The sequence below is a fragment of the Echinops telfairi genome, unplaced genomic scaffold (assembly GCF_000313985.2).
Source record: "Echinops telfairi isolate 266 unplaced genomic scaffold, ASM31398v2 ScPeMD7_31;HRSCAF=116, whole genome shotgun sequence".
In the NCBI taxonomy this organism is placed as follows: Eukaryota; Metazoa; Chordata; class Mammalia; order Afrosoricida; family Tenrecidae; genus Echinops; species Echinops telfairi.
In genome coordinates this window covers 16132465-16158273 of record NW_022103928.1, presented here as the reverse complement: position 1 = coordinate 16158273, position 25809 = coordinate 16132465, and the positions used below count along the sequence as shown (strand labels likewise).

Sequence of the window (25809 nt, the reverse complement as noted above, 5' to 3'; positions counted from 1 at the left end):
TCACAACTGGACCAGTAAGTGAACCCCATGATCACTAGAGAAAAGGCTGGATTGTCAAGGATTTTGTCTTGCTTGGATCCACAATCCATGCCCATGGACGAGATCAAACAACGTACTGCATTGGGTGAATCTGCTGCACACGCCCTCTGTAAAGTACTGAACAGCAAGGACGTTACTTTGAGGACTAAGATGTGTCTGACTCGAGCCATGGTATTTTCAATCGCCTGATATGCACAGGATATGCGTGTGAAGGTGGGACATTGAATAAGGAAGACCGAAAAAGAATTGTTGCCTTTGAATGAGAATGCTGGTGAAGAATCCTAAAAGGGCCAGGGACGGTCGAAAGCACAAACCGATCTGTCTTGGAAGAATCACAGCCAGTACGTTTCTTGAAGCAAGGATGGTGAGAATTCATCTCATGTTCTCATGTACTTTGGACAGCTTGTCAGGAGAGGCCAGTCCCTGGAGAAGGACATATGTTTGCTAAAGTAGTGGGAGAGCGAAAAAGAGGAAGCCTTTTGCAAAGATGGAGTGATGGAGAGGCGGCATCGATGGGCTCTAACATAAGAACACTTGTGAGGAGGGCACAAGACCAGGCAGTGTTTCGCTGGGTGGTACAGAGAGTCCGTACGAGTGGGTACTGACTCAATGGTTTCCAACAACAAGATATAATTCAGCAGGATTTTACTATGTGATTAGTACTGTAGTTTGACTATTGCACTAGGTGGATGGTGGAATTCTCCTCAAAGAGCTGCAGGTTCGGAGGCAGCTCCTGGTAGATAATGAGAGGTGGCTGTACCTCTCTGTCTCCCCACATGGATGTTTGTATCTCAGGTTGCTTTTAGCTCGTCTCTTCTCCGGCAATGTAACTTCCATTAACCTGTCACTACAGTCTTTTCTTCAGCACGTGGGCCGGGCAGGCTAACCTTACAAAGGTCCATTCTTGCCAGACTCCCGAGGCACCCAAGGAAAGCAAGAAGAGCCTGGTGTTCCCCTCACACCTAGCTGGGGAGTGGCTGCCCTGCAGTTGGCTTTGCCAATTCAGAGCTGCCTTCCAGGAGCAGAAGGGCAACTGTGAGACTGGGCTCCAGAAGCGGGGTGGGACTCCGAGTGGGGCTGCAGGGCCAGCCTGGGGCATTCGTGAGCCACAGAGGGCTCGGGCTGGAGAGCTTACGAATCGAGACCTTTTCTCTCAGCCAGCATACCTGCGCCATACCAGCCATACCTGCCATACCAGCCATACCAGCCACGCCGGGAAGCCACTGGGAGGACAGGCACTGCCAGGGGGGCCGTTCAAAAATGTTTTGAGCAGTGCTTTGGCCGAATTTTGGGAGAAAGATGGGGCTTTCTCTTCTCATAAAGAGTTACAGTCTTATAAACTCACGGGGGCAGTTCCACCCTATCCCATCGGGTCGCTATAAAGTTGGCTTCGACTCAAAGGCAGCGAGTGTGAATTTTTTGGTCAGCAGAATTTTATTACTTTTTATAAAAGTACCCCTGGTTAGTGGAGCAGAGCTTTAACCACTGCCCCACAAGGACCCCCGTAGTGTTGATAAGTAACAATCATTGGGCTCTTGGCACCTGCCATGCAAACAGCTTTGCACCATCGTTCCACTCAGACTTGACAAGAAGTGAATGAACTCCAGCAAACTCCCCGCCATCGAGCTGATGCCGACTCATAGCAACCCAGTGGGGCAGGGTAGAGCTGCCCCGGGTGTTTCCAAGACGGTCACTCTTCATGCGAGTAGAAAGCTTCGTCTCTGTCTTTCAGAGAGGCGGGTGGTTTCAAACTGGTGACCTTGTGGTTTGCAGTCGAATTTGTAATCCACCACACCTAGACATGCAAATTTACAAGCCTTCCGGGTGCTGCTAACCCGCTCAAGTTGGAGCCCCACTGGGGTAGGGGAGCACTGATTCAAACAGGGGCTCTTATGGATGCATTCTCCAACTTTCAACATGCTAACACTCGTTTACCAGAACTCGGGGGAGGAACCGAAATCCATACGAACCGCTTCCCAGGTGTCCTTGGCCAGGGAGGCCTATTTTCAATGGGCACTTCAAGGGGAGGCTGTCTTCTGCACCACCCTGGATCAGACACATAGTCCCCCAGCTGCTGCGTATGGGAGATTGCGCAGTCCTGGCGTCGGGCATTTCGTAAGCAGTGAGGTGCTCAGAACGCTGAGTTTCATTCTGCGCTCAGGCTTTCTGAGTTGTCATGGACTACCAAACTCACGCCATTGAGTCAAGTCTGAGTTATGTGCTGGCTGTTAGATGCAAGGTCAGCAGTTCAAGTCCACCAGCCACTCCTCAGGAGCAAAAGTAGGCTTTCTACTATCATAGAGTTCCAGTCTTGGAAACTGACAGGGGCAGTTCTATCCTGTCCTGTAGGATTGCCATGAGACGGAATAGACAGTGAACTTGATTTTGGTACAGGGTCTCTCTGAGTCATGGAACATCAGAATGGAAATATATAACTGTAATAGCACAGGCAGACACTCCTCAGACAGCTTCCTCAAAAGGCTTGGTGGTGTAGTGACAACTGCTTGGTGGTGTAGTGACAATTCTCTCCTTAAGGTGGCGCCCCTGGCTAGAATGGTTTCTAATTTGTCTCTGGAAGCAAGCTCTAAGACTGATGAGCTATACAAAGAAAACCTCAGCTTAGTTTGGGCAGCTTATAGATAGATGGCTTGTTACACAATTAGGCTTCACATTCAACCCATTTTTTTTTTCTTAAAAAAAATAATTTTAATAAATCATTTTATTGGGAGCTTTTACAGCTCTTGTAACAATCCATACATTGATTGTATCAAGCACATTTGTACGTATGTTGCCATCATCATTTCCAAAACATTTTCTTTCTACTTGAGCCCTTGATATCAGATCCTCTTTTGACCCCTTCCTCCTTCACCCTGCCACCCTTGTGAACCCTTGATAATTTATAAATTATTTTTATTTTCATATTTTACACGGTCTGCTGTCTCCCTTCAACCATGTTTCTGTTGTTTGTCTGCCTGGGGGTGGGACTGGGCTTATATGTCAATTATTGCGATTGGTTCCCGCTTGCTCCCCCCACCTTTCCCCTACCCTCATAGTATCGCTACTCTCATTATTGGACCTGAAGGGTTTATCTGTCCTGGATTCTGTAGGTTGAGAGTTCTTATCTGTACCAGTGTACATGCTCCAGTCTAGCTGGATTTGTAAGGTAGAATTGGGGTCATGATAGTGGGGGTGGGGTGGGGTGGAGGAAGCATTAAAGAACTAGAGGAATGTTGTATATTTCATCGGTGCTACACTGCACCCTGGCTGGCTGGTCCCTTCCTTGTGACCCTTCTGTGAAGGAATACGCAAATGTCTAAAGATGGGCTTTGGGTCTCCATTCTGACCTCTATTGTTCACATCACAATGGTTATTTGTTTTGGGTCTTCTGATGCCTGATACCTGACCCCATCATATTTCATGAACACATGGAATGGTGTGCTTCTTCCATGGGGCTTTGTTGCTTCCCTGCTAGATGGCCACTTGTTTAACTTCAAGCCTTTAAGACCCCAGGCACTATATCTTGTAATAGCCGGGCACCAACAGCTTTCTTCACCACATTAGTTTGTGCACCTGCTTTGTCTTCAGCACTCGTGTCCTGAAACCCCATCTGGAACAGCTAATTCTCACCCTGCTTTGGGCCACGAAACACATTACAAGGATCCTAGAAGTTCTCTTTCTACTATCTTTATTCCCTGGTGCAAAGAAAATATTTAATAATTTAGGAGTAATCAGCATGGCTATTTAACCAGATTGAGATACCTGTCCAGTGGATTCCACTCAGTGGCCCCAAGTGACAACACGGGATCATTCCATGAGGTTTTCTTGGCAGTGATTTTTATTGGGAACCTTGGTGGCACAGTGGTTATGAGTTGGGCTATAGTTGCAAGGTCAGCAGTTCAAAACCACTAGCTGTTTCTTAGAAGAAAGATGAGAATTTCTACTTCCGAGAAGAGTTACAGTCTCAGAAACGCACAGGGGCAGGTCCACCCTGTCCTGTAGGGTCACTATGTGTCGGCATCAACTCGAGGGCAGTGAGCGCAACATCAGAGAGAACATCATAGTGGGGACCGTCCACTAACGATCATTCCAAGCCCTGACCCTCAGAGATGCCACTGAATGCAGGGTGAGGCCTGGCTTGTGCCCCGTCACGTGCCCCAAGTGATGTAACATCACACCGGGCTGAGGATCCGTGCACACGACTGGCCCTTCTCACGCCACAGCCCAGCCTGACTCGGTGGGCCTGGGGTTCCAGGGCTGGCCTCTCCAGCAGACCCGCGGGGAAATGGCTTTCCCAAGGTCAACAGATTAGCGGAGCAAGGTTGGGGAGGAAAACAGATGATGGCAGAAGTTGTGTTTCCGTAACTCCTTGGACTTTCTGCTGGCAAGTTTTTCTCTTTTTTTCCAGTCTCGTTTATGTTTCCATGTCCCGTAACGCCAAGGAAAAGACTTCATCTCTCCCTGGAGCTCATGCACACACAAAATCACAGGGTGGCTGATGGCCAAGGTGTGGGAACCACAACCACTTCTAGCCTCCAGCTCCCAGTCCTTCTGAGGACTGGTGCGTGTGTTCACGTTGGGGGGCCAGCAGGCTCCGTGATCTGCTCTCCCCACGCTCTCCCCCAGCCAAGCTCCGGCCTTCCCTGTACTCCCCGACATTTTGCAAAATGGTTTGAAGGGATGAAACAGAGGGCGTCCCTTCCTTCTGCCACCCCTCGCAGAGCCATGGCAGCCCAGCCCCCAACCCTCGGGTCTTACCGGAGACTTCTTGATGTCGGAGACGGCATAATTGCCCTGTGATATCCACCTGGCCGAATCCGAGACTGTCAGGCCCGTCCCATAAAGGTTAATGCTGAACCGTCCCTGGAAGAAACGGGCCACGAGAAAGATGGTCAGTCCATGAGGCATCCCAACCGGAGGAAAGGCGAAGCTTCCAGAGGAGAAGGATGCTAATTATCACCAGAGCATGTATTTCCTGAACCCTTCGCCCCTCCAGCCAAATGCTTCATGCGTATCATCTCATCCGCCCTTGCAAGAGCTCCGGTGGGGGCACCTTCTGGACAGGGGGGAAACAGGCAAACTGACAGCCTCCTCTAGGGTTCGTGGAGCCCTCAAGGTGCTGTGGGTAAGCGTGTAAGGTAGGTGGCCCAGCCCATCAGCAGCTCCAGGAGAGAAGGCTGAAGCCCTTTGCTTCTGTAAACAGGAGGCTCCGTCGTCCCATTTTGCCCTGCATGGTGGTTGGGAGCCGGCATGACTGTGGGCAGGGCTGGGTTTGGCTGAGTGGGATTGAACTTCAGAAGGCTTGGAGTCAACAAAGTTCCTGCTTGCAGCCACTCTGATGCTGCTCACAATTATCGGATTCTTTCCAGAACAAAATGCCACAGTGTAATTTTTCTAACAAGATCTTGCTGCCAAAGCTTCCCGGCTTCCAGCTCCCCGCGGGGGTCAGCACACCACCCCTACGCACAGCAGAGCTGGACTTCGAAGAGGGGGTGCTTTCCCCAGCGAGGCCAGCAGAGGGCAGGCTTGGCCTGCTCAAAGCCGCCTGGGAAGGGGCTGGCTTCTTTCAGGACAACGGAAACATGATCTCCCCAAGGGCCTCAGGAGGATGCCTTTCACAACTTGGCCTCTGTGTTTAGAGATTTATTTTTTAGGCAAAGATCCAACCAGGGAGAGCTTCTCTTTCTCCATCTGTCTGTTTCTCTCATCTCAAGTCGTTTCTGCCTGAGGTTTCCCAGCCCCATGCCCCTCTGCTTGCTGAATGTTCTTACTAAGGCAGTCAGTGGGTAAGTCAGATTGGGGACAACTCCTTTGTGGCCTCTAATGTCATGTAAATTTGCCCTCACTTTGAAACGACTGAACCGACCAACTCCTGGCAAATTCTTCAGCACAATCAAGTTCCCTCAATGCAAGGACAGCTTCTCCTGAAGCACAGATGTTAGGCTCCGTGCCTAACCCAACCTACTCACACAGTTGACTTAAACGCTTAACTCAAAACAAAACACCTCAATGTCCACTAGCTGATTCGAGTCATAGTGGCCCCTACGGGACAGGGTAGAACGGCCCCTGTGGGCTGCAGAGACTGTGACTCTACACACGTACAAAGCCTAGTCTTTCTCCCATGGAGCAGCGGGTGGTTTCAAACTGCTGACCTGGTGGCTAGCAGCCCAATGCACAACCGCTGTGCACCCAGCTTACTTAAAGACCCACTTAGTAGTGTGTGGTCTTCTTGTAACCCGGGGATGGCCTGCATGCCGCAGTGAGCCTGTAGGGAGTGAGAGAGGCCCTGGTGAACATGCCTTGGTGATTGTGTCCGCTCCGAACCTTACTTGTCACAACAGTCTGTGAACAATGAGGGTGGTGAGGTAGAGGTGTGTGACGCCAGTGAGGGCCAGTGTCCATAGCCTCTCCGAACCTCAGTCTGCCTGTCGCACAGTGGAAGCCGGGGGGGAGAAGGGCACAGTGAGCACCGGGGAGGAGGAGCCACGGCAGCAGCTCACGGGACCTTGCGGATCCTCCACACTACTGGCCTCGGTCCTGTGCCTTCTCCCGGGGAATGCGAGTCTCATTTCTCCAATGCCACGGCGAGCTGATGGAGGCACGGGGCTTGTGCTGCTTGGCTTTCTTGCATCAACTCCGTTTGGGGACCCGTGACATTTAGTCGATTCCTACTAGAGGGTACATCCCAGCTCCTCTGCAGAGTCCTGCCCTGCTGCCCCCGGAGGTTTCCACTCCAAGGCGGGTCCAGACAGGAGTCCCGAGCCCCCTGCAGCTCGCGATCCCACAGCTGCGAGACAGAGACAGACAATCCCTGCTGACAGAAGTGCAAGGAAGTCTCCTGGAAGCCAATGGTTTTCAACAGGGGGTGGTCTTGTCACCCTTCCAGGTGACATCAGGCAACATCTGGGGACCTTTTGGCTGCCACCAACTGTGGGGGAGGAGGTGCTGCTGGCAGTGACTGGCGTGAGGCTGGAGCTCCCCAGACCGGGGAGTAAGCAGCCCAGAATGGCAAAGCTGGCCCTGATGGTGTGGAGGAATGTTTTGTGGTAGTATTTCAACTCGCTTATCTCCTTTCAGTCTCACCTTGGACCAGTGGTTAACCTTTCTGCGTTTACCTCATCCTGTGACCAGGAGGGCACGACACAGGAAGAACACGCACCTATCTAACTCAGTACCGGTCAAAGTATGTCCCATCTGTAGTGACCCAAACCCACTGCCGTCAGTGCTTCCTGGCTGCTGGCCGTCCTGTACAGATGATGTAAGCGGCGGCTGTGCTGGTTTAATGGCAACATACCCAGGTGCTCCGGACCGTGGCCGGCCCAGCTCAGCACCTGCTTGCTCGTCTCCTCACCCTGGGGTCTGAGGGGTGCATGGCCCCACTTAGCCACGTGCTTCCCTTCCTACCACTCTGCCTCCAGTAACTCCACAGATGCAGGGCCTGACCTTTGGCCCAGGGGCCTTCTCTTCTCTCCCTCCCCAGCCTGCTTCCTGCTCAGACAGGCCCCCCATCGGCTTCTGCTGACCCACCCTCACTGCTCTGAGCACTGCTCTGGGCATCCTGGGCTGAGGCAGCAGCCCCTCTACCTGGCCCGCCTGCATCGCAGGTCAGGGTGGGGGCCTGGAGGATACAGGAACTGGTCCTCCTCATTTGCCTCCATTTTTTCGTCCAGGGAGCGGCCGTTTCAGCCAAGCACACTCTGGAGGCAGAATGCCACGGGGAGTCCCGGCCTGGTGGTGTGTCTAGGTGCCCTCGGGGGACCCCTTTCCCCTAGCGGCCTCTCCCGCAGGGTTCAAGGGCACACAAATTTTCTTTTCGCAAGTAGGTCCTACCTCTTGTAAACGCAGAGAAGGCTAAATGCATACAGGAGGTACCCCATAAAAGTTTTTAAAAGATCCACCTTACACCAAAAAGAAAGCTTGCTGTCTGAGTGAATGCTGTAGAAACAAGATGGGGGGTGGGGGGGGGGGGGGGGGGCAGGCATGCCCGCCACCATGGATTTGGTTTCAGATAGTCTGTGATATCAACTCCAGGGGCACCAGTTGGCAGAAGTGTGAAACACCCCCGCCATTTTACAGATCATGGAAACCAGCATAGAGGTTCCTACAACATGCCACACGGAGGACTTGCTTCAGACCCAGCCATTCCACTGCTAGGAATATGCACGAAAGAAAGGAAAACTGGACTGTGGGTGCCACACACCCAGAGTCACTGCCAGGAGGTGGAAACCACCCAAGTATCCATGGACAGAGGCGGGGCAGCCTACAGCAGATACGACCCTGCCCTCCAAACAGCAGCTCGGACTCCGCCCTGCCTACAGAACTAACTCCACCCTCCATACAGCGGCGGTGACTCCTCCCTCTTTACAGCAGCTAGGACTCCACCATCCAGAATCTCAGTCTTGATACTGCAGCAGCAGGTGATGACCCTTGGAGATACTACTCGGATTGACATGAGGAGGCACAAAGGGGAAGTACTTAGACTATTTAGATTAAGCCAATGCAATGCATTTTCAGTGATTACTAGGGGCTGGTGGGAGGGGATTAGGGTGCTCTTGCTAATGCCTCGCTCTCTGTTACATATATGAAGCAAGGAAATGACAGCAGATCGTGGTGATGGTTGTAAAACACAGTGACTGTCACAGATGTCACTGAACTGCACGCAGAAAGAGCTAAAATGGCAAAGGGATGGTGTTAGGTATATCTCACCACAGCGGGGGCGGGGGACAAAAAGGAACATCCACCCTCATAGGACCTTGCAGGGAGTAAATGTTTTGGGATCGCCTACAGCATAGTAAATGCACAATAACGACGACAACAACAACAACACATATCCCAAAGTCATTGTCAGCGAGTGGACGACGACTCATAGTGGTCCTATAGAGCAGGCTAGAACTGCCCCTGTAGCTTTCTGAGACGTAACTCTTCATGGGGGTAGAAAGCGCCGTCTTTCTCCAGGCTTGTGGTTTTGAACTGCTGACTTGCAGTTAGCAGCCCAACTCGTGACCACTCTGGCACCAGGGCTCCTAAATGCACAAGAAATGTTCATAGTAGCATCAATAACAACGAGAGCACTGGCCGCATTTACTGTGATCGGGATAAAAAACAAATGCTGGCTCTCTTTTGAAGTGAGGGTTCTCAAGAGCCCACTTTATTGGCCAATCAATTCTACAAACCGTAGATGGAAGAAGAGGGAAAAGGAGATTCCCGCACAGGGTGCCCGTATCCGCTTTGATTTCTGTGTGATCCTAGGAGAAACTGTCCCCTTCCAGCGCCATCTGCACAACCACCCTGCCTGCAAACTTTTGCCTGGAAAACCGGAATCCTGCCTTCATCATACAGTTGGTGCTCAATAAACGTCCCTAAGGAGTTGAATTCTAAAAGGAAGCCAATATGGTTGAAGAATGGGCTGGGGGGTAAAAAATACTGCAGCAGCAGCAACAACCAATTAGCTTCTCTCGCTGGCTGGGGTTTTTCTCACTTAGCAATTGCTTTGTGTCAGGTTTTAGCAAATCAATCAGTTCATTTGTCTCTGAATTATTAAAATAAATGAAAGCAAATTACCTTCCACTGACTTAAGCTTCCCAAAGGATGTGGACGCATTATGAACAAGAAAACGCTGAGACTTGGGAAAAGGCGGACACGCAGGGCCAACCTAGGAGGAGTTCAAATGGGAGGTGGGCTGTTTGAAGTCCTCTTTGCTAGAAAGAAAGGGCACTTCAAAAGTTTTCAAACTCGGGGTAATGGAGGAAAGGCCCCTCTCCCATTATACCCTTTGTTTATTTTCTTTCTCCCTGAGAGAGCTTCCTTTTCTCTCCTGGAGAATGTTTAGCAGTGCTCTTCAAAAGCTGGGGGCTGAGAAAACACTTCCTTAAAGGAAAACTCAGATGTGTTTGCCTTTGGCCTGGCTCTGGCACTGAGTAAATCCTTTCAGGAGAGCTGGAGCCTGGGATGTTGAGCACAGCAGCCTGTCCCCATCCTGGGCCGCGTGAAGGCTCATGGGCAAAGTGGGAGATCTCACAGAAGCAGAGACAAAGTGCAGCTCTGTGGTGGCCTCATGGGACCCAAGGCAAAGCGCAGGGCCTGGTTCTCGTGTGTCCAGAATTGTCCAGTTCCTTCTGCCTCCCCTGCCTTCGAAGGGCAGAGTCCTTGCACACAAGCGGGCGTCTGCTTTGCAGGAGCTGCCCTGGGCTTCTGCCAATGGCAGTGGATGAACTGGGAAAAGGAGGCTTGTGACGGATGCACAACAGAATGAACTTAGCCAAGGTCACCGAATGGTACATGTAGAAAGTCCTGAGCTGATAAATGATTTTAGATCATTTAACTACCTGGATAATAATACATAAAAACAAACAAACAAACATTTAGCCCTGGCTGACGGTTACAGTATATTTCCATAGGAAAATCAAAGTCCACCCTTTCTATGAAGAAGCAGGAAGGGGGGGGGGGTGGCCTTCAGGATGGGCACGAAGATGCTGCCCAGCGACCCAGAAGGAAATGAAACATTTAGCCCCAAAGCAGGGATAAGAGACGGTGTCCGTCACACCCAGAATCTTTCCCACACAGCCACACCCTTGGTCCTGCCTGGACAACTGCTAGAAGGCAGCACACCAGTCATTTGTTCATTGTACTGCGGCCTTGGCCGACTGACCCCGCCTCCAGGAATGGATAGTTGAGAGTCTCCAGGACTCGGCATGTGAACACACAAGAAACGCCTGGCTGGGTTCCTGCTGACACTCCTCTGGAGACCCTCACTTCAGGCTGTGATGAAGAAGTTAAGAGAAGCTCACGTAAGTATTACACGTTTTGGAATCTCTGAGTCTGATGTCCTTTTCTTTTAAAAGTGGGGAAAGAACTTCTATTTATTTGGAAAAATGTGGAAAACATACAGAAGGTGGAAACAAAAGACACATAAAAAGGGTGCCTTCCCACAGCCTCCCCTTCCATCCTCTGGGATGTCTCCTTAGGGGCTTTTCTCCACTACACACTGTAACAACTAACATTGATGGGAACAGTCTGCAGGCCTGCTGTGAATCCTTTCTCTCGTTAATCCTATTAGTGGTTTTCTATCCCATGCAATATTAAGAGTCTTTAGTGTCTGACAGTGGTATCTTAGAGCTAGCCTTGTGTTAGCCTATTGTGTGCACCTCTTCCTAACTCTCCACTTGGTGAGCTCGTGTTGACTGCCTGAACTTGGTCGTGTGTGGAGTATTTACACCATGGATATCGGCAGGTGCTCCACTGCAGGACTGTGTTGTTTTTGTTTTCAGAGAGCCCATTGCTAGATATTTCCCAGCATACCACTGACTCTAAACTGAATATTCAAAGGGGGAAGGTGGACCGTCCATACGGAAGAAAGCTTGGGGGAAATACCTGCAGACACTCAGCTAGTTCTTCTTACCTGTGGGCACCTGACAGCACTGTAGCAATCTCCGGCTGTGGCGAAAGGGACGGGATGCCCCTCCCTGGTCTTCGCAAACTGCAAGTCAGTGGCTGTGGGGTAGGGACAGGGTGTCAATGAGATGCACTGTGAGAGCGGCAGACGGGGAGGAAAGGGTCAGGGGATGTTCACAAGGGGACCGAAAGGGAGAATCATAATAAGAGGGGGGAAAAACAAAGAGGGCCGGGAGGAAAGAAATCCTCCTTGGAAAACAAATGGGTCCAGATGTTCACTTGCCTTTTCCTCATTATAAGAGTAGTTCCCAAAGCTTTGCTCCCTGCATTTTTTCAGCACCCACTGTCTCCTCAAGAGTAGGGATGCCAAGAAGGAGGTTCCTAGGACTTTGGAATAGATTCCTCCATAAGTAAAGAAGAGAGCCACCTCCTTTCAATGGAGGGTAACTGGACGAGTCAGGAGCATCCTGTCGGGCTGCAACGGTGGCTTTAGGAGGTAGGGAGAGATGGGCAAGGCAGATCCCTTTCCAGCTACTTGGGGCTTCTGCTCTGGGGCTTCATCTGTCCTCCCGTGGCCTAGGTGCTAGTGTTGCCAAAGCATAGGGCAATTAGAACTCACATCTTGAAATTATTAATGGCAGCTTCTCAAGTTTGGGGCTATTTGCTGTTTGTTAAATATCACAGTAACAATACTGGCCCTGAGGTTGCACTGTTAACCCCGTTATAGCACCCAAGCCCCGGTTTGCAAATGAGGAGGGAGATGAAAGCCAAACCCAAGCTCCTGGATGCTGACCTTCCTGTCTTGTCTCCCGGAATGGCAGGAGTCACTCAAGCTCACTGTCCTCAAGTCGAATCCCATCGCCAGTGACCCTCCAGGGCAGAGCAGAAGTGGCCCTGCGGGTTTGTTTCTGAGACTGCAAATCTCTATGGGCGCAGACAGCCTCATCTTTCTCCCGAAGTTTCAGTCTATGGTTTCAAACTGCTGATGCTGCAGTTAGCAGTCCGATGTGTAACACTCACCACACCACCAGGGCTCCATTGGGAATGGCAGAAGTAGGCCGTCATCTTTCACAGGGACCTACACCGTGTGTGTGTGTGTGTGTGTGTGTGTGTGTGTGTGTGTGTGTTGGGGGGGCGTCGAAGGCCCACTTGAGCATGTGGAGCCCCTTAGGTCTGTGGGAGGAGCAATAGCAGCCCCTCTTCCTGCGGTCCTAATCAGTCTAGCTGAAGGCAATTAAAAGTATCTTGGTTCAAATCAAGTCTAATCTACCTCAAGGGGAAAGCAGCGCAATATTTCGGGGGCAATGTTAAGGAGGAAAAATTAATTATTCATCATTCTGTTTTTCCTCTTTCCAAAGGCACATGTTTAGTTATTTTCGCTGTCTAACCACTCCCATGATTAATGCCCCTCACAGAAAATGCAGCGCTGGCCAGAGGGTACAATCAGATCCTGGGTGGGAGAGGAGTTTGGAACAGGTAACCCAGTGCTTCATTTTTCTTCCGTCCACGGACAGTTCAATCAGACCAGTTTCCTGCCTGTGTGTGCGCTGTTCTGGAGGGGGTGTTGCTGGATGAATGTCTTAGCGGGGGTGGGGGGTTCTTTCTAACTGTTGTGTCTTCCACCCGAAGCCCTCCTGCTGGCACTGTGTGAACAGCCCCTCATTCTGACTTGTCTGAGCCGCACGCGGCTGCTCTGACTCCACACTCCAACGGTGCCCCTCGCTGGTCCTTCGCTTCTCTCTTGTCATCCCACAGAGTGGGTGGAGCCTGCCAGGCGCACCACAGTGAGCAGACAGAACAAGGACGCTGCCAGGACTTGGTCCTCCGTGAATGGCCAGCTCCACATCCCGCCCACCGTCATAGGCCCAGGCCAGTGTGCGCTCCTTAAGCCGGCCACGCCAACGCCCCGTAACTTACTGATTATTTGCATGGTGGTCAGGTCTATTCTGATCTTCTGGAAGGTGGAAAACCCAGCTGCCGTATAATCCTTCCGACACGGGCAGTCATCGCGCCGGCTTCCGTTGTAGGGACATTCTGTCGGGTCGTGCAATCTAGTACAGAGAGAAGGTTCTGGTGAGGGCAGGGCGGTGGTGCCCGGATCGGCAAGTACCTAGACTCCTCGGAGCCAGGGATCTCCTACCTGTGGCCGTAAACCTCGGAGAAGTTCTCAGAGTCGCCGTGGACCAGGGTCACATACTCTTTCGGGTGGTCAGAGTGCATCCCTGCACAGAATACCTGCAAGAGAGTCCGGTCAGCCATGAAGGGCCGTGCCAAAATGGGCCAATGGGAGCAGAGGCCACGCAAACCAAACAGGCTCCAGACATGATGGCGACCACGCACCTTGAGGGGCTTCCCTCGAATAAGTAGGAAATATTCTCCATCTTCACGGACCCCTTTGAGTCTTCTAACCTCCTTGCAGCTCTGGGGTAACTCACCTGAAAAACCCAACAGAAAACGGGATGTGCTGGCCTGGAAGTGCACTGTCAGCTGGTGAGCTGAGCTGCACTGGCCACACCCAAACCATGCAGCCAAAGGGATGATTTCTTTCAACATTTCTAAAAGGAGTAAGCAAAGAAGTTTTGGGGTTTCGGGACGATGGCCCCAGCTGGAAGCTTACAGTTGTAGACATTATGGCAGGTTTTTCTCTCTTCTGGCTTCAGATCTGGGGGGCAGAGGTGGCTGGGCTGGTCCTCGTTGGTCAAACACTGCACAGATCGCTGCATCACTCCAAGGCCACAGGACACGGAGCACTGTAAGACAAGCCACGTCAGTGGTGTGGGGACTTCTAGAAGGGTGGTGATCTCTCCCGAACCTGCTGTGACTTGGGGCCTTATGCTGTGGACAGCAAATAAAGCCACTGCTGCCAAGCTGACCCTGACCCACGGCGACCCTGCACAGGGGTTCAGAGGCGGGAACGCTCACCGGCACAGAAAGCCTCAGCTTTTTTTCTGGCAGAGTGACTGGGCAGGTTCCGACCGCTGTACCTGTGGCTAGCAGACCAAGGTAATGCACTGAACTGACATGCACTGAACTCTGTGCCAGCCTCTGTGCTAAGCCTTACATACACGTATTTCTACACAAACACATCCGTATTGACAGACATCCACAAGGGGCCTTCAAAAAACCACAAGGAACACACCCATGGTCTTTCATTTCCACGAATCTTTGAAGCCCCTTCTTTATGTGTATGCATTTACATGCCTCATACTCATGTAATCCTCGTAACTCAATTTGACATCACTAACTAGTCATTGAGTGGATTCTGATTCACAGAACCTACAGAACAGAGTAGAACTGCTCCTGAGGATTTCCAAAACTGTAAATCTTTACCGGAGTAGGAAGCCTCGTTTCTCTCCTGTGGGGTGGCTGATGGTTTTGAACTGCTGCCCTGGCAGTTAGAAGCCCATCACATAACACGCTGCACCATCAAGGCTTCTGTTTTCACAGATGTGGCCTTGGGGCTCAGATGGTAAGTAAATTGTTCAAGTTCACAGTGGAGCCAGACTTCAGACCTAAACCCCTTCCAATGGCCGTCTGTGCTGCTCGATCCGTTTTCAGGATGGACAATCTTACTAGAGTGGAGCAAGAGCTGTCACAAACACCCAGGGCAGTCCGTGCCTTGCTGTCTCCAAATGCAATGGAGCGACCCAGATAAAGAAGGACTAGAATGTACATCTACTCTTGTCACAGCAGCAGTAGCAGCAACCACAAACCCTTCTGCAGCTCCTGTCTGTGCCAGGAGGAGCTCAGGGCTTTTAATCCAGTAGAACCCCGTAGGAGCTGGCACCTGTGTAAGGGAGTGCAGCTTGTCAGAGAAAGGAAAGGTACACATGTGCTAATAGAGAGCAACAGCAAGGTGCTTAGCCAAAATCGGGAACCTTGTAAGACCCGGAAAAGTGAAGCAGTCCTGGTGAGTTCTGGTTCTTAGAGGTCTCACTGAATTTATTCGCCATAACCACCCATTCTGCGGGCGAGCATCACGAGTTAGGCAGCTCGCCCAATGTAATTCAGGTGGAGGTGGCATGCTTCAGAGGCCTTGCTCTATGCACCAGGGCATCCTGCCAGACACGAAGAGGAGAGGCCCCTGTTCACCCAACTGTCCCCCACAACTGCTCACTCCTGCTTTTCCCTGGAGTCTCCCCCAGGAGTCCAGTTACGGCAGAGAACAGGTGGAGGTGGAGGAGGGGCACCGGTGCAAAGGCCTTCAGACCTGCGGCCTGGGCAGTCTACTTACGCTCCCCCAGTTGCCCACCCTCCAGGTGGCGGAGACTGGGCACTCCCTCAGGTAGCAGGGGTGGACGCTGGACGGCTGCATGCCCGGGCAGTTGACAGAGGTTTGGTAGCTGTACTCATAATTTTCCTTCCCGGTGTAAATCTCACTGCAGGAGACCAGCCTTTGTTTGTAGCCCCGTCCACAGGTCACTGAGCACTGAGAAAAGAGGGGTTGGGAGGAGAGGCTTCAGTGGTTCCCCAGGGCAGCCCACAGTGGGCCTCTGACCTCGGCGCTGAAAGCTGACCCGGCAACAATGCTGGAGAAAGCTCTCACTTTATTAGTTTATTTATTCTGTTCAAACGACAGGCCCTGGGCACACAGGGGACAAGCAACCCTATATGACGCCTTCCTTCCGGGAGCCAGGGCTTCCACTCCATCTTCTCAGCCCTGTTGGCGGTGGGGGTGGGGCACCAAGAGCCCCTTCTATGGACATGGGGGGGGGGAAGGGGGGAGCAGGGAAGCACTCCACTCACGGACAGCTCAATTTGCCGTTATAGTTTAACCACAGGGGCTGGCAGGACAGGCTCCCCTGCCCCACCTCCTGTACTGGAAGTGGCACAGGGCAAGGAGAAGCCAGCCTGGGAGTCAGCATGAGGAGAGAGTCCCCTTCTCTGCTCGATGGCATTTTACTTTTCCATCTGACATCAACTTAGCTTCCTTCTCTCTCCTCTCCCAAGCGATGGCTGAAATGCCACCTTCCTGCTTTACTCTCCGGGGTCCCTGATATGGTGATACGGTGACCAGCACTCTTGGTTACTGACCTAAAGGCTGGACACTGCAGTCCGTCTACTTCTGAAAAAGCAGTCACGAACACTCTAGGGAGCACAGGTCTACTCGGACACACATGGGGTGGGGGTGGGGGGCCACCGGTTGGAGTAGACAAGAGGGCAGTCTGAAGTAGTGTAGCTCTCTCCCTGGGCACTTCATGCAGTCCTGTGGCTCTTTTAAAATAGTTAATGCAACAAGAGGGGATGGATAGCTGATGCGTATTCGTGCGCTCCCTTTCACAACAGGGCAGCAACCTGGTTCTTTCTAAGATTTTATAATATGTTCAACCTCCTTAGCAAAAGACTTTACATCGTCTGTCTCTTTCTAAAAAAATAAAATGCTTTTGCTATTCCTCCCCACTCCCTACCCCCATCCCTTCTTGACAGCCAGGGTAGCTTTGCCTTTTCTAGACTAACTCATATGACGGCTGTGACCCACAGGGCATGTTAAGGGCAGCGGAAACACCACACATGATTCTGTCATGGAGGCACATGACATTATGCACTTCTTAAAACCCACAGGACAAAGCCCTAATGTAAACTATGGGCTTCTGTTAATAATCATGTATCAATATCGGTTAATCAACTATAGCAATTTAACAACCTCATGCATGGGACTATGTGCAAGGAGGTGGGAATATATGGAAATGCTGTGATTTCTGCACAATTTTCCTATGAAGTAAAACTGCCCTGATTAATAAAGTGCATTAAGAAACACTGAATTACAATAATTTAATTTTAACTTTTTTTTTTTTTTTTAAAGGCAACCCTCTCAAAGAACCTATTCGCTGCTGTAAAGGACCTGTAAAGCCACTTAAAATTCAGGCGATGGATCAGAGTCCCGTGGGTTGAATGCTGGGCTGTAACTGCTCGGTTGGTGGCTCAAACACACTAGCTGCTCTGTAGAAGACGGATGAGGCATTCTGCTCCCAGGAAGATTTACAGTCTGCGGGACTCTAAGGAGTAGCTCTGCAGGGTCAAGTCCATCCAGGGGTGCCTCTGAAGAAAGGCCTGGCAATGTGCCTCTGGGCGCTCGCAGCTATTGATCACCTCTGGAGCACCTTCCCTGACACGTGTGGGGCTGCCCCAGTCGGAATTCACTTGGCAACAGTGATCTGCGTTGGGTGTCATCAGTCTTCTCTCGTCCAAAGGTGCCCCGGGGAAGAGTCAGACGCCCCCTTGAAGCAGGAAGCTGCAGGTGGTGTCCTACGCGTTTTCTGGGTGGAGGACTGACTCTGCGCTGTCATCAGTTCCCCAGGGTGATTCAGACCTACAGCGTCTCCTGTTTCCCAATGTCTCTGGACTGTTGCTCTGAGACACGTGGTTTCCCTCGGTTAACACTTTCCCAGGAGAAGCCTCCCCTCAGCGAGCTGCTGGAGGCAGGAGGGAACAAGCGGTAGAGAGCAACCCTGCGCCTTCCCTTCAGCAGGCTCCAGACTTTGACGTGTGCTGCAAACGCTTCTTCCCACTTTGGCTGCTGCTGTTCAGCTGCTCCAAGCCCCATTTGACAGCACGCCAGGGGAATGCAAGGCTAGCCTGGCTGATGCTGGCCTGGACAGGCCTGTCAGTGCTTTGTCTGTCTAAGCTGTGGGAATGCTAAGGGTGTCAAAACCAGGGCCTGCATCTAGAGGGGGGCTTCCACCTGGGATGAAAAGATCATGGAAATTTCCTGCCAACTGTGTGGAGCCCGCTTGAGTTGACGTTACAGTCTGCGTGCACGGAAGAAGCGGGTCTGTAAGGCTGCCCCGGCAAAGGCTGAGACCGTTCCCCTACAAAGCAGAAGCGACACCAGCCCGGTGACGATGTCTGGGTGGGGAGGAGGGAAAGGGAGGGGGGTCTCTGGAGAAACTGAGCCCCGGAGGCAGTCAGCTTAGATTCGGAGGCCCGCACAGCTCTGAGGGAAGCTGCAGAGGACAGGCCCAGCCAACAGTGCTGGGAAAGGGTGACCACTTGTGTCGTCCCCAGACCATCTCAGACCAGAGCTTTGAAGCACCAGAGACGGAGCCAGAAATTAGGGACATCTCTCTGCAGAACTGTGAGGGGCTGGTTCAAAAGGGGAGCGAAGTCATCCCTGAACTACCTACCCCCCACCCTGTCCCCGTCAGCCCATTGGGAATGGCACTTGTGCCTCAAGCCCAAACCCCCAAGCCACACTCATTGATGTGGAGTGAATGCTGACTTAGCGATTCTATAGGACGGGGTACAGCTGCCCCCTGTGGGTGTCCGAGACTGTAACTCTTTAGGGGAGTAGAAAGCACCTTCTTCCTCCTGCAGAGTGACTGGTGGTTTAGAACTGCTGGCCTTTAGCATCACAGCCCAATATGTAACCACTATCCCACCAGACCTCAAACCCAAAGCAAGGTGCTATTTTGGATGCTCCTTTGGATTCTGCCTGTTTTTGGCAGGCCAGCAGTCATCTGCATCCTGGACCTTGTCTCCGCTGCACGCTGCACGACCTGGAGTGCCATTCAGGGCAAACCAAGGGCTGAGTTAGAGCAACCTTTGGGGCTGCATAATTCAGGGGCGGGGGGGGGGGGAGGGCTCTGCTGCGCACTGTGGTGCTGTGGGATGTTTCACAGAATCCCTGGTCTCTGCCTGATAGATTCTAGCCGCAGACCCTGGTTGTGACGCAAAGTGCCTCCACACATCACTTAAGAGTCTTTGGAGGGGCAAAACCACTTGGGTGGAGTGACTTATGGAAAGATGCAGTTCAAAAGGTCTCAGGACCAGCTTCTGGGAGGAAACCCAAGGCCCGACAGACATCGCTGAAATGCAAGTACCCTTCCTGTTCCCATTTGAAAATGCCACCAGGGGGTGAGGCCCTGGTCCCGGAGCACACATTCACACACCACCTGAGACTCCCGACCACTGTGCTCTGAGAAAAAAGGCTCGCCTTTCACACCTCTAATTTTGGGGAGGAAGCAGGGTAGCAAATGATGGCTTGTTTTGATGTGAGAGGTCTTTCAATATTTGGAAAAATATATAGTTTGAAAATTACATCAGGGGCTACAAAAGTTCAGGGAGACATTCTATATTATCTTTTCATGAACTTTTTGGAGCTCTGCCCCATCGTAAAAACCACAATATTGTTATTGGCTTGTTAGTAACACAACGCATTTCTACAGACAGTGTGAGCAGGCAGAGATGTGAAATAGACAACCAAGGGTCTCTGCATCCAACCAAACATCAGAGGCTGCACACAGGTGACTCGTAGCTGGCTCACAAAATGTTTGGCTTATACACACACACACACACACACACACCCCACCCCACCCTCCTAGTTTGAAATCAGGAGCTTTCACAGAAGAGTGCAGACTCTGAGCTTCCCTGACAAAAGCAGAATGGGTAACACTGGGCCTTTACTCAGGCATGGCCTCACCTGGACTGGCCAAGAGCCGGTTCCTTTCTATAGCTCCGTTTGTCATGGCCCACCTCTCCCTGAGGTCTCCCTGACCCTAGACCCACTCTTGCACTTCCCTTCCTTTGGGTACCTAAGAACCTGTAGTCCGTGTTCTGCACTCTCCTCCATCAAGCCTACAGCTCGGACATCCAGGTGGGCCACAGGTCATCAGGGTTGACAGCAACTCAGAAGCCATCTCATACCTCTCTCCCACTTGGCGTCCTAGGCTCTCAGGCCCAGTCTGGCAGGAGAGCTTGCCTCACACGGCCAGAGGTGGGCCCACGTCAACCTTTCTCTCACCCCTTTGCTGCCCTCAGGCAGCGTGGGTCTGAGGCAGTAACATACCTCCGACCATTCTCCTGTGATCCAGGCATACTCGCAGGGTTGCAAGCTGCAGGTCTCGCGGTCGGCAGGCCTCTGGGCCACGTCACAGTACATGTCATGGACCTCGCCCTTGTCCTCATCCACACACACCACCTTGCGGTACCTGGAGCCGTTGCCACATGTCTTGGTGCACTGTTCAAGAAAGAGGTGTGAGAGGGAAGAATCATTGATAACTCCCCATAGTGATTGCTGCTGTGACAGCAGATTCTCACTGTCCACCGTTTTCATGCCTGACGAGTCCCCGCCAACACCGAAGGAATTGTGAACAGGCTTGCTCCGTCTCAGCTAGGAATGTGTGCACTACTTGCCACTGCAGGTGGCCCTTCAGATACAAGCATTGACTTTGGGGTTATAAAATGTTCTTACCAGGTAGGTGAATTCAAACCTGCGATCTATCAATAACGAGGACGGAAAAGTTTATTGATAGGCCTAGAGCAGTGTGGTTAGGTAAATGGGATGAACAACTAAAAGAAGCTATCCAATCATCCCTGCCCCCAAGGAGGTCCCAGTGCTACAAGGTACACGGATTGGAAACGAATACAGCTGATCCTGCTCTAGTTGGAAGTCATTTGTTCTACCTGCCTCACCTCACAAGGTCAGTGGTTCAAGCTCGCCAGTCACTCTAGGGGAGAAAGAGGAGGCCGCCTGCTTCTGTGAAGATTTACAACCTCAGGAACCCAAAGGAGCAGTTCCACTCTGTCCTGCTGGGTCACTCTGTCAGACTCGATTTGACAGGAGGGGTTTGGTATAGAGGGTCACCTCAAAGTGCTTGCAATTAGTAGTTGTACCCCAGGTCTCCATTTTTCACTATTGCGAATACTTGTGCTACAAGCATGTGTGTACAGGTTTGAACACCCACTTTTATTTTCTTTTTGTGGGGGAGGATACACGTAGGAGTGGAATTGCTGGATCATATGTTATATACCCCGGTGTCTTTGTTCTTCCGGATCCAGGCGAGATGAGCTGGACACTAGGATAAACCCTGGATTACCTGGAAATGTGGTTTAAGACTACAAACTGTAACATCTATGATGTAGAAAGACCGATATGTTTGTTCTGGGGCACAAAGATGAACAGTGAGTACTGCGAGGTGTTGATGGAGAACAAACGACTTCAGGTTAGTGCAGGAGGCTGGCTGTGCACCGTCCTAGCTGGGTGTAGCTCAGGGACCTTCTGTTCTTTGGGAGCAGGCTAGGAGCCACTGTGAAATGATACCAAAGACAAAATCAAAACAAACAACCCTCTCCCCTGCCCCCCACCAGTGCTGTTGCTCCATTCCCACGCAGGCGACCCTAGGTAGGAAGTCTTTGCAGGATCAGCCAGCCTTATCATCCTCCTGGGGAGCAGCTGCCAACCTCACAGCAGGCAGTCCAAGGACCCGGCTGGTAATGCTTTAAAGATTAACGTTGACGAAGGAAAGGGAGACAAGGGCCAAATGATCTGGTAAGCCACTGAACGTTAAAAAAACACCCAAACTCAAAACCCAGCCATTCTGTGATACGGACATGAATGTGCAAAAGAAATACAAAAATTAATTCCTTAGAGATGTTAACTTCTCAGAAAGCAGGTTGGGGACTCGGAGCAGCTCCTGATTACGAAGCAGTCAGACCTGACCAGCCCCTCCAGTGTCCTCTCTGGCTTCCATCAACCCACAGAGCTTCACGCAACATCCATAAGGAGCAGCCTAAAGTAGGAGCACAAGAAGTCCTACAAACTTTAAGAGTAAGAGCTGCTTTCAAAAAAAAAAGAGCTGCTTTCTTGGTCTTGAAGAATGGTCAAGTAACATACAAAACTATTTGTGCCCCTGCTGTAAAAGGGAGCTTAGGACGGTAGAGTTTTCCCCTTGGAGAAAAGGAAGCTGGGAAGCCTTGTCTTGAGTACACTTTTCAGGAAAATGAACCTAAGTAAATAATTGACTTGCCCTGAGCTTTGGAAGGAGTAAAGCGCACCTCGGAAACTCACAGAGGAAGGATTTCCTCCTGCTGGAGTCCTGGACCCTGACGAAGGCCCAGGGGCTGGGTACGCAGGGAACAAGCCAAAGCATGCCCCTGGGCCCATGGGCTTTGAGTATGTTTCCCTTCTTCTGGTGACTCGGACTCACTCCCCTCTCTGACCAGATTCAGAATGCGCTGATAAGCAGCTAGAGCAGCGGTTCTCAAACCTGTGGGTCCTGACCCCTGTGGGGGTCGAATGACCCTTTTACGGGGGTCACCTGATTCATAACAGTAGCAAAATTACAGTTATGAAATAACAATGAAAATAATTTTATGGTTTGGGGTCACCACAACATGAGGAACTGTATTCAAGGGTTGCGGCATTAGGAAGGTTGAGAACCACTGAGCTAGAGAGTTCCGCTTGTCATTTCAATTTCCACAAGCTGTCCTCAAATTCCATATTGGCTTTTCAAAAATACTCTACCAAGTGCGTAAGTAACAGCCCTTCTGGATTTCAGCACACATTATAGTTCAGGAAGACGATGGTTAGATGGTTACGGCACCAGGCTGAGCGAGGCAGCTGGCTGCTTGCCCTGCAGGGGACCTGAGCATCTAGATGTGCTGGGAGTAATGGGCGGTGGGGAGGGCATTCCAAACTTCAGGGTGAGGAAGACACTCAAATTAGCATATTTAGGATACCATCAGATCAATCAGGGAATCTGGCCCCATGTTGATGGTCTATAAAGGGCCTGGGTATGCAATGAGTAGGACTGGTCTTTCCTTGCAGATTGTAATCAAATGGCTTAAAACTCAAGACCTTGGTGAGATTTCCTAAGCGCAGTGAAGACCTTCATATTGATCTTCTTCATTGGTGAAAAAAATTTTATTTAACATTTCTGGATAAAGGGTGGATAGGTAAGTCTTAGAACCAAATACAAAATTTGACAGAACAACATTCTGCATGTGTTGTGTTGAGTGCTAATGTGATAAAGACAACAACAAAAATCACCTCACTATCAAGTCCACTTTAGCTTATAGTAACCCCTACAAGACCACACAGAGCAGACCAGCCCCTGTGGGTTTCTGAGACTGTAACTCTTTATGGGAGGAGACAGCCTCGTCTTTCTGCCATGTAGCAGCTTGTGGTCTTGAATTGCCAACTTTATGGTTAGCAGCCCAACACCTAACTCACCACACCAGAAAGGAGAACTACATCATCCAGTTTCGGAGGCTGTTATTCTTTGCAGTAGAAGCCTGCTTCATCTTTCTCCCAGCAACAGCTGCTGGGTTCGAACTGCTGACCTCGGTTGGCAGCTGAGTGCTTAACCACTGCACTAACAGGTCTCCATTCATCTAACAATCCTTTAAACCAAAAAACAAAATAATAGAAACCACAGGGCACCCTCAACTAATTAATGCGTTCTAATCCAACGAGCTCATTTTAAAAAATGGCAATATTTAGGTTTTGAACAATTCTGCCACAGAATTGCATTTGCAAAGGAAAAAAGGAGGATGAGACAATTCTATGGAGCTGTTTCTTAGCTTTAACGCCAGTCATTCAGCCATCCAGTATATACAGTGAACCCTCGCCACTTCGCGCTTCGACTTCCGCGGCTTCACTCTATCGCGGTTTTTGCGTAACAGCGCATGCTCTGTCATTACTGCCACTGATTGGCTCATACTGTACACGCTTCTGTCTGCATCGCTACGTATCGGAGCTACGTATCAGATGCATTTTTGCTTTTGTACAGTGTACTGTAATTGTTTGCGATTTTTAAGAAATTTTATCTAAGCCCTATGATGGCTCCTAAACGAGCTGCTTCTTCTAAGCCTTCTGACAATAAAAATAAGCGCCAGAGGAAGATGCTCACCATCCAGGAAAAGGTAAAACTTTTGGATATGATCAAAGATGGCAAGAAAATCGTGGAGGTTGCACACCATTGATTACAGTATTTGTAAGAACTATGTATAATAATACTGGATGTGAAATATGTAATACTGTAAACTAGATGCCATAAATAATATAATAAATAATAAATGATAATTGTAACGTCCAAAATGTTTTACTGTATTTTCCCTTTTTCGTTTAATAAATTGGGTAATACGAGTGTAATGGTGACTAAAGGGTGTTTTTTCATGTCCTCTATGCTCTAACTACGAAAATATTTGATTTACAAATAAGGAATCCTACTTCGCGGAATTTCATTTATCACGGTAGGGTCTAGAACCGATTAACCGCGATAAACGAGGGTTCACTCTATGTGCAAAGGGCCCTGGGATCCAGCCGGACACCTCCTGCGTCCTCTCCTCTCTCTCCATGGCACCAGGGACGCCGGCCCTGGCAGGTCGCTGGAGAGCTATAGCTGGAGACCGAGGGGCTGTCTCACTTGTGTTGTCTTGTCTGGCCGAGGGGGCAGGTCTGCGGCAGACCTCTCCAAAGAGCCAAACTCATTGCCATCGAGTTGCAACCGACTCATAGTGACCCCTACGACAGGGTACAACTGCCCCCGTGAGGTTTCGAGACGGTAGCTATTTAGGGGAGTAGAAAGTCCCATTTTTCTCCTTCAGAGTGGCAGGAGGCTTTGAACTGCTAGCCTCACAGTTAGCAGCTCACATGTAACCACCACGCCACCTGAGGCTCCTCACAGATCTCTCAAGGAGGTACAAATGGCTCAGCGTTCAGCTGGCAACCGAAAGCTTGGCAGATCAAGTCCATGCAGGGGTGCCTCAGAAAGAAGGCATGGTGACCTACTTCTGCAAAACCAGCCCGACAGCCCTGGGGCGCCCAGTCAACGCGGACACACATGGGGTCACCCAGAGATGGAATGGACTCAGTAACAACTGATGCCCCCCCGCTTCATGAGAGAGAGGGTAATTGAATAAAAATAAATCAGCAAAAAAAAAAAAAAAAAAAAAAAGGTCCTTCTTTAAACAGGACAAAAATACGAAACGGGGAAGAGATTTCTGGAGTAGAAGCAGCTGAATGGGTTGTCTCGGCAGTGACAGCTGAGGGTACAAGTGGAGGGGACAGTCCCTAAGGAGAAGAGGAGAAGCCATTCTCAGGAGGGGCAGTCTGGATTGACACATGGAGGGGAGAAATGTCATGGTGGGGGGTAGGCGTGCAGGCAGGGAAGGTGTGAGATGTGGGGGCTGGGGGTGTACAGGTCCTAATAAACACATCTGATTGTTAATGGAAAGGTAATTAGTTCAAATCTATGTAGACACACCTTGTTAGAAAGGTCTGGAGATCTCCTTCCAAAACATCCATTATGGAAGAGACCATGAGTTGGACATCCACTGGGATTTGCTTGCTAAGGCTGAGATTATTAGAGCATGTGACTTGAGGCAGATTTGCGAGAAAGAGGGTGGGCAGAGACCAGGCTGGTACACCTCGGCCTCTGATGAGGAACAGATCCAAACCTTGCTGAGGTCTGTGGGCTCATTGTCACCAGCTACTCCTGTAGCCCCCAGACAGCTGCGCTTTGGTCCACACATGCGGGCCCTTCCTTCTACCTAGAAGCATGGTGCTTGCTCTTTTCTGCCTGGCCCCCCTGGTGAAGGCATGTGCATCGCAGTCTCTGCCTCAGCACCTTGGGGGTGGGGGGTCGCTCTCGGCAGCACTTT

At 50.8% G+C, this 25809-nt stretch overlaps 1 protein-coding gene across 6 annotated transcripts in view; it reads right to left on the bottom strand.

Moving 5' to 3' along the window:
- The window catches only part of ADAMTS9 (ADAM metallopeptidase with thrombospondin type 1 motif 9), a 177734-nt gene that overhangs the window by 7450 nt on the left and 144475 nt on the right, over positions 1-25809 (bottom strand). For all 6 annotated transcript variants that reach the window (XM_045289812.1, XM_045289814.1, XM_045289813.1 and 3 more), the window contains 8 exons: positions 20213-20383; positions 15662-15856; positions 14045-14177; positions 13768-13862; positions 13568-13662; positions 13345-13478; positions 11435-11526; positions 4795-4899 (listed from right to left, as the gene is read on the bottom strand). In XM_045289812.1, coding sequence (XP_045145747.1) covers positions 4795-4899; positions 11435-11526; positions 13345-13478; positions 13568-13662; positions 13768-13862; positions 14045-14177; positions 15662-15856; positions 20213-20383 — 1020 coding nt within the window. The remainder of the gene's footprint in view (positions 1-4794; positions 4900-11434; positions 11527-13344; positions 13479-13567; positions 13663-13767; positions 13863-14044; positions 14178-15661; positions 15857-20212; positions 20384-25809) is intronic.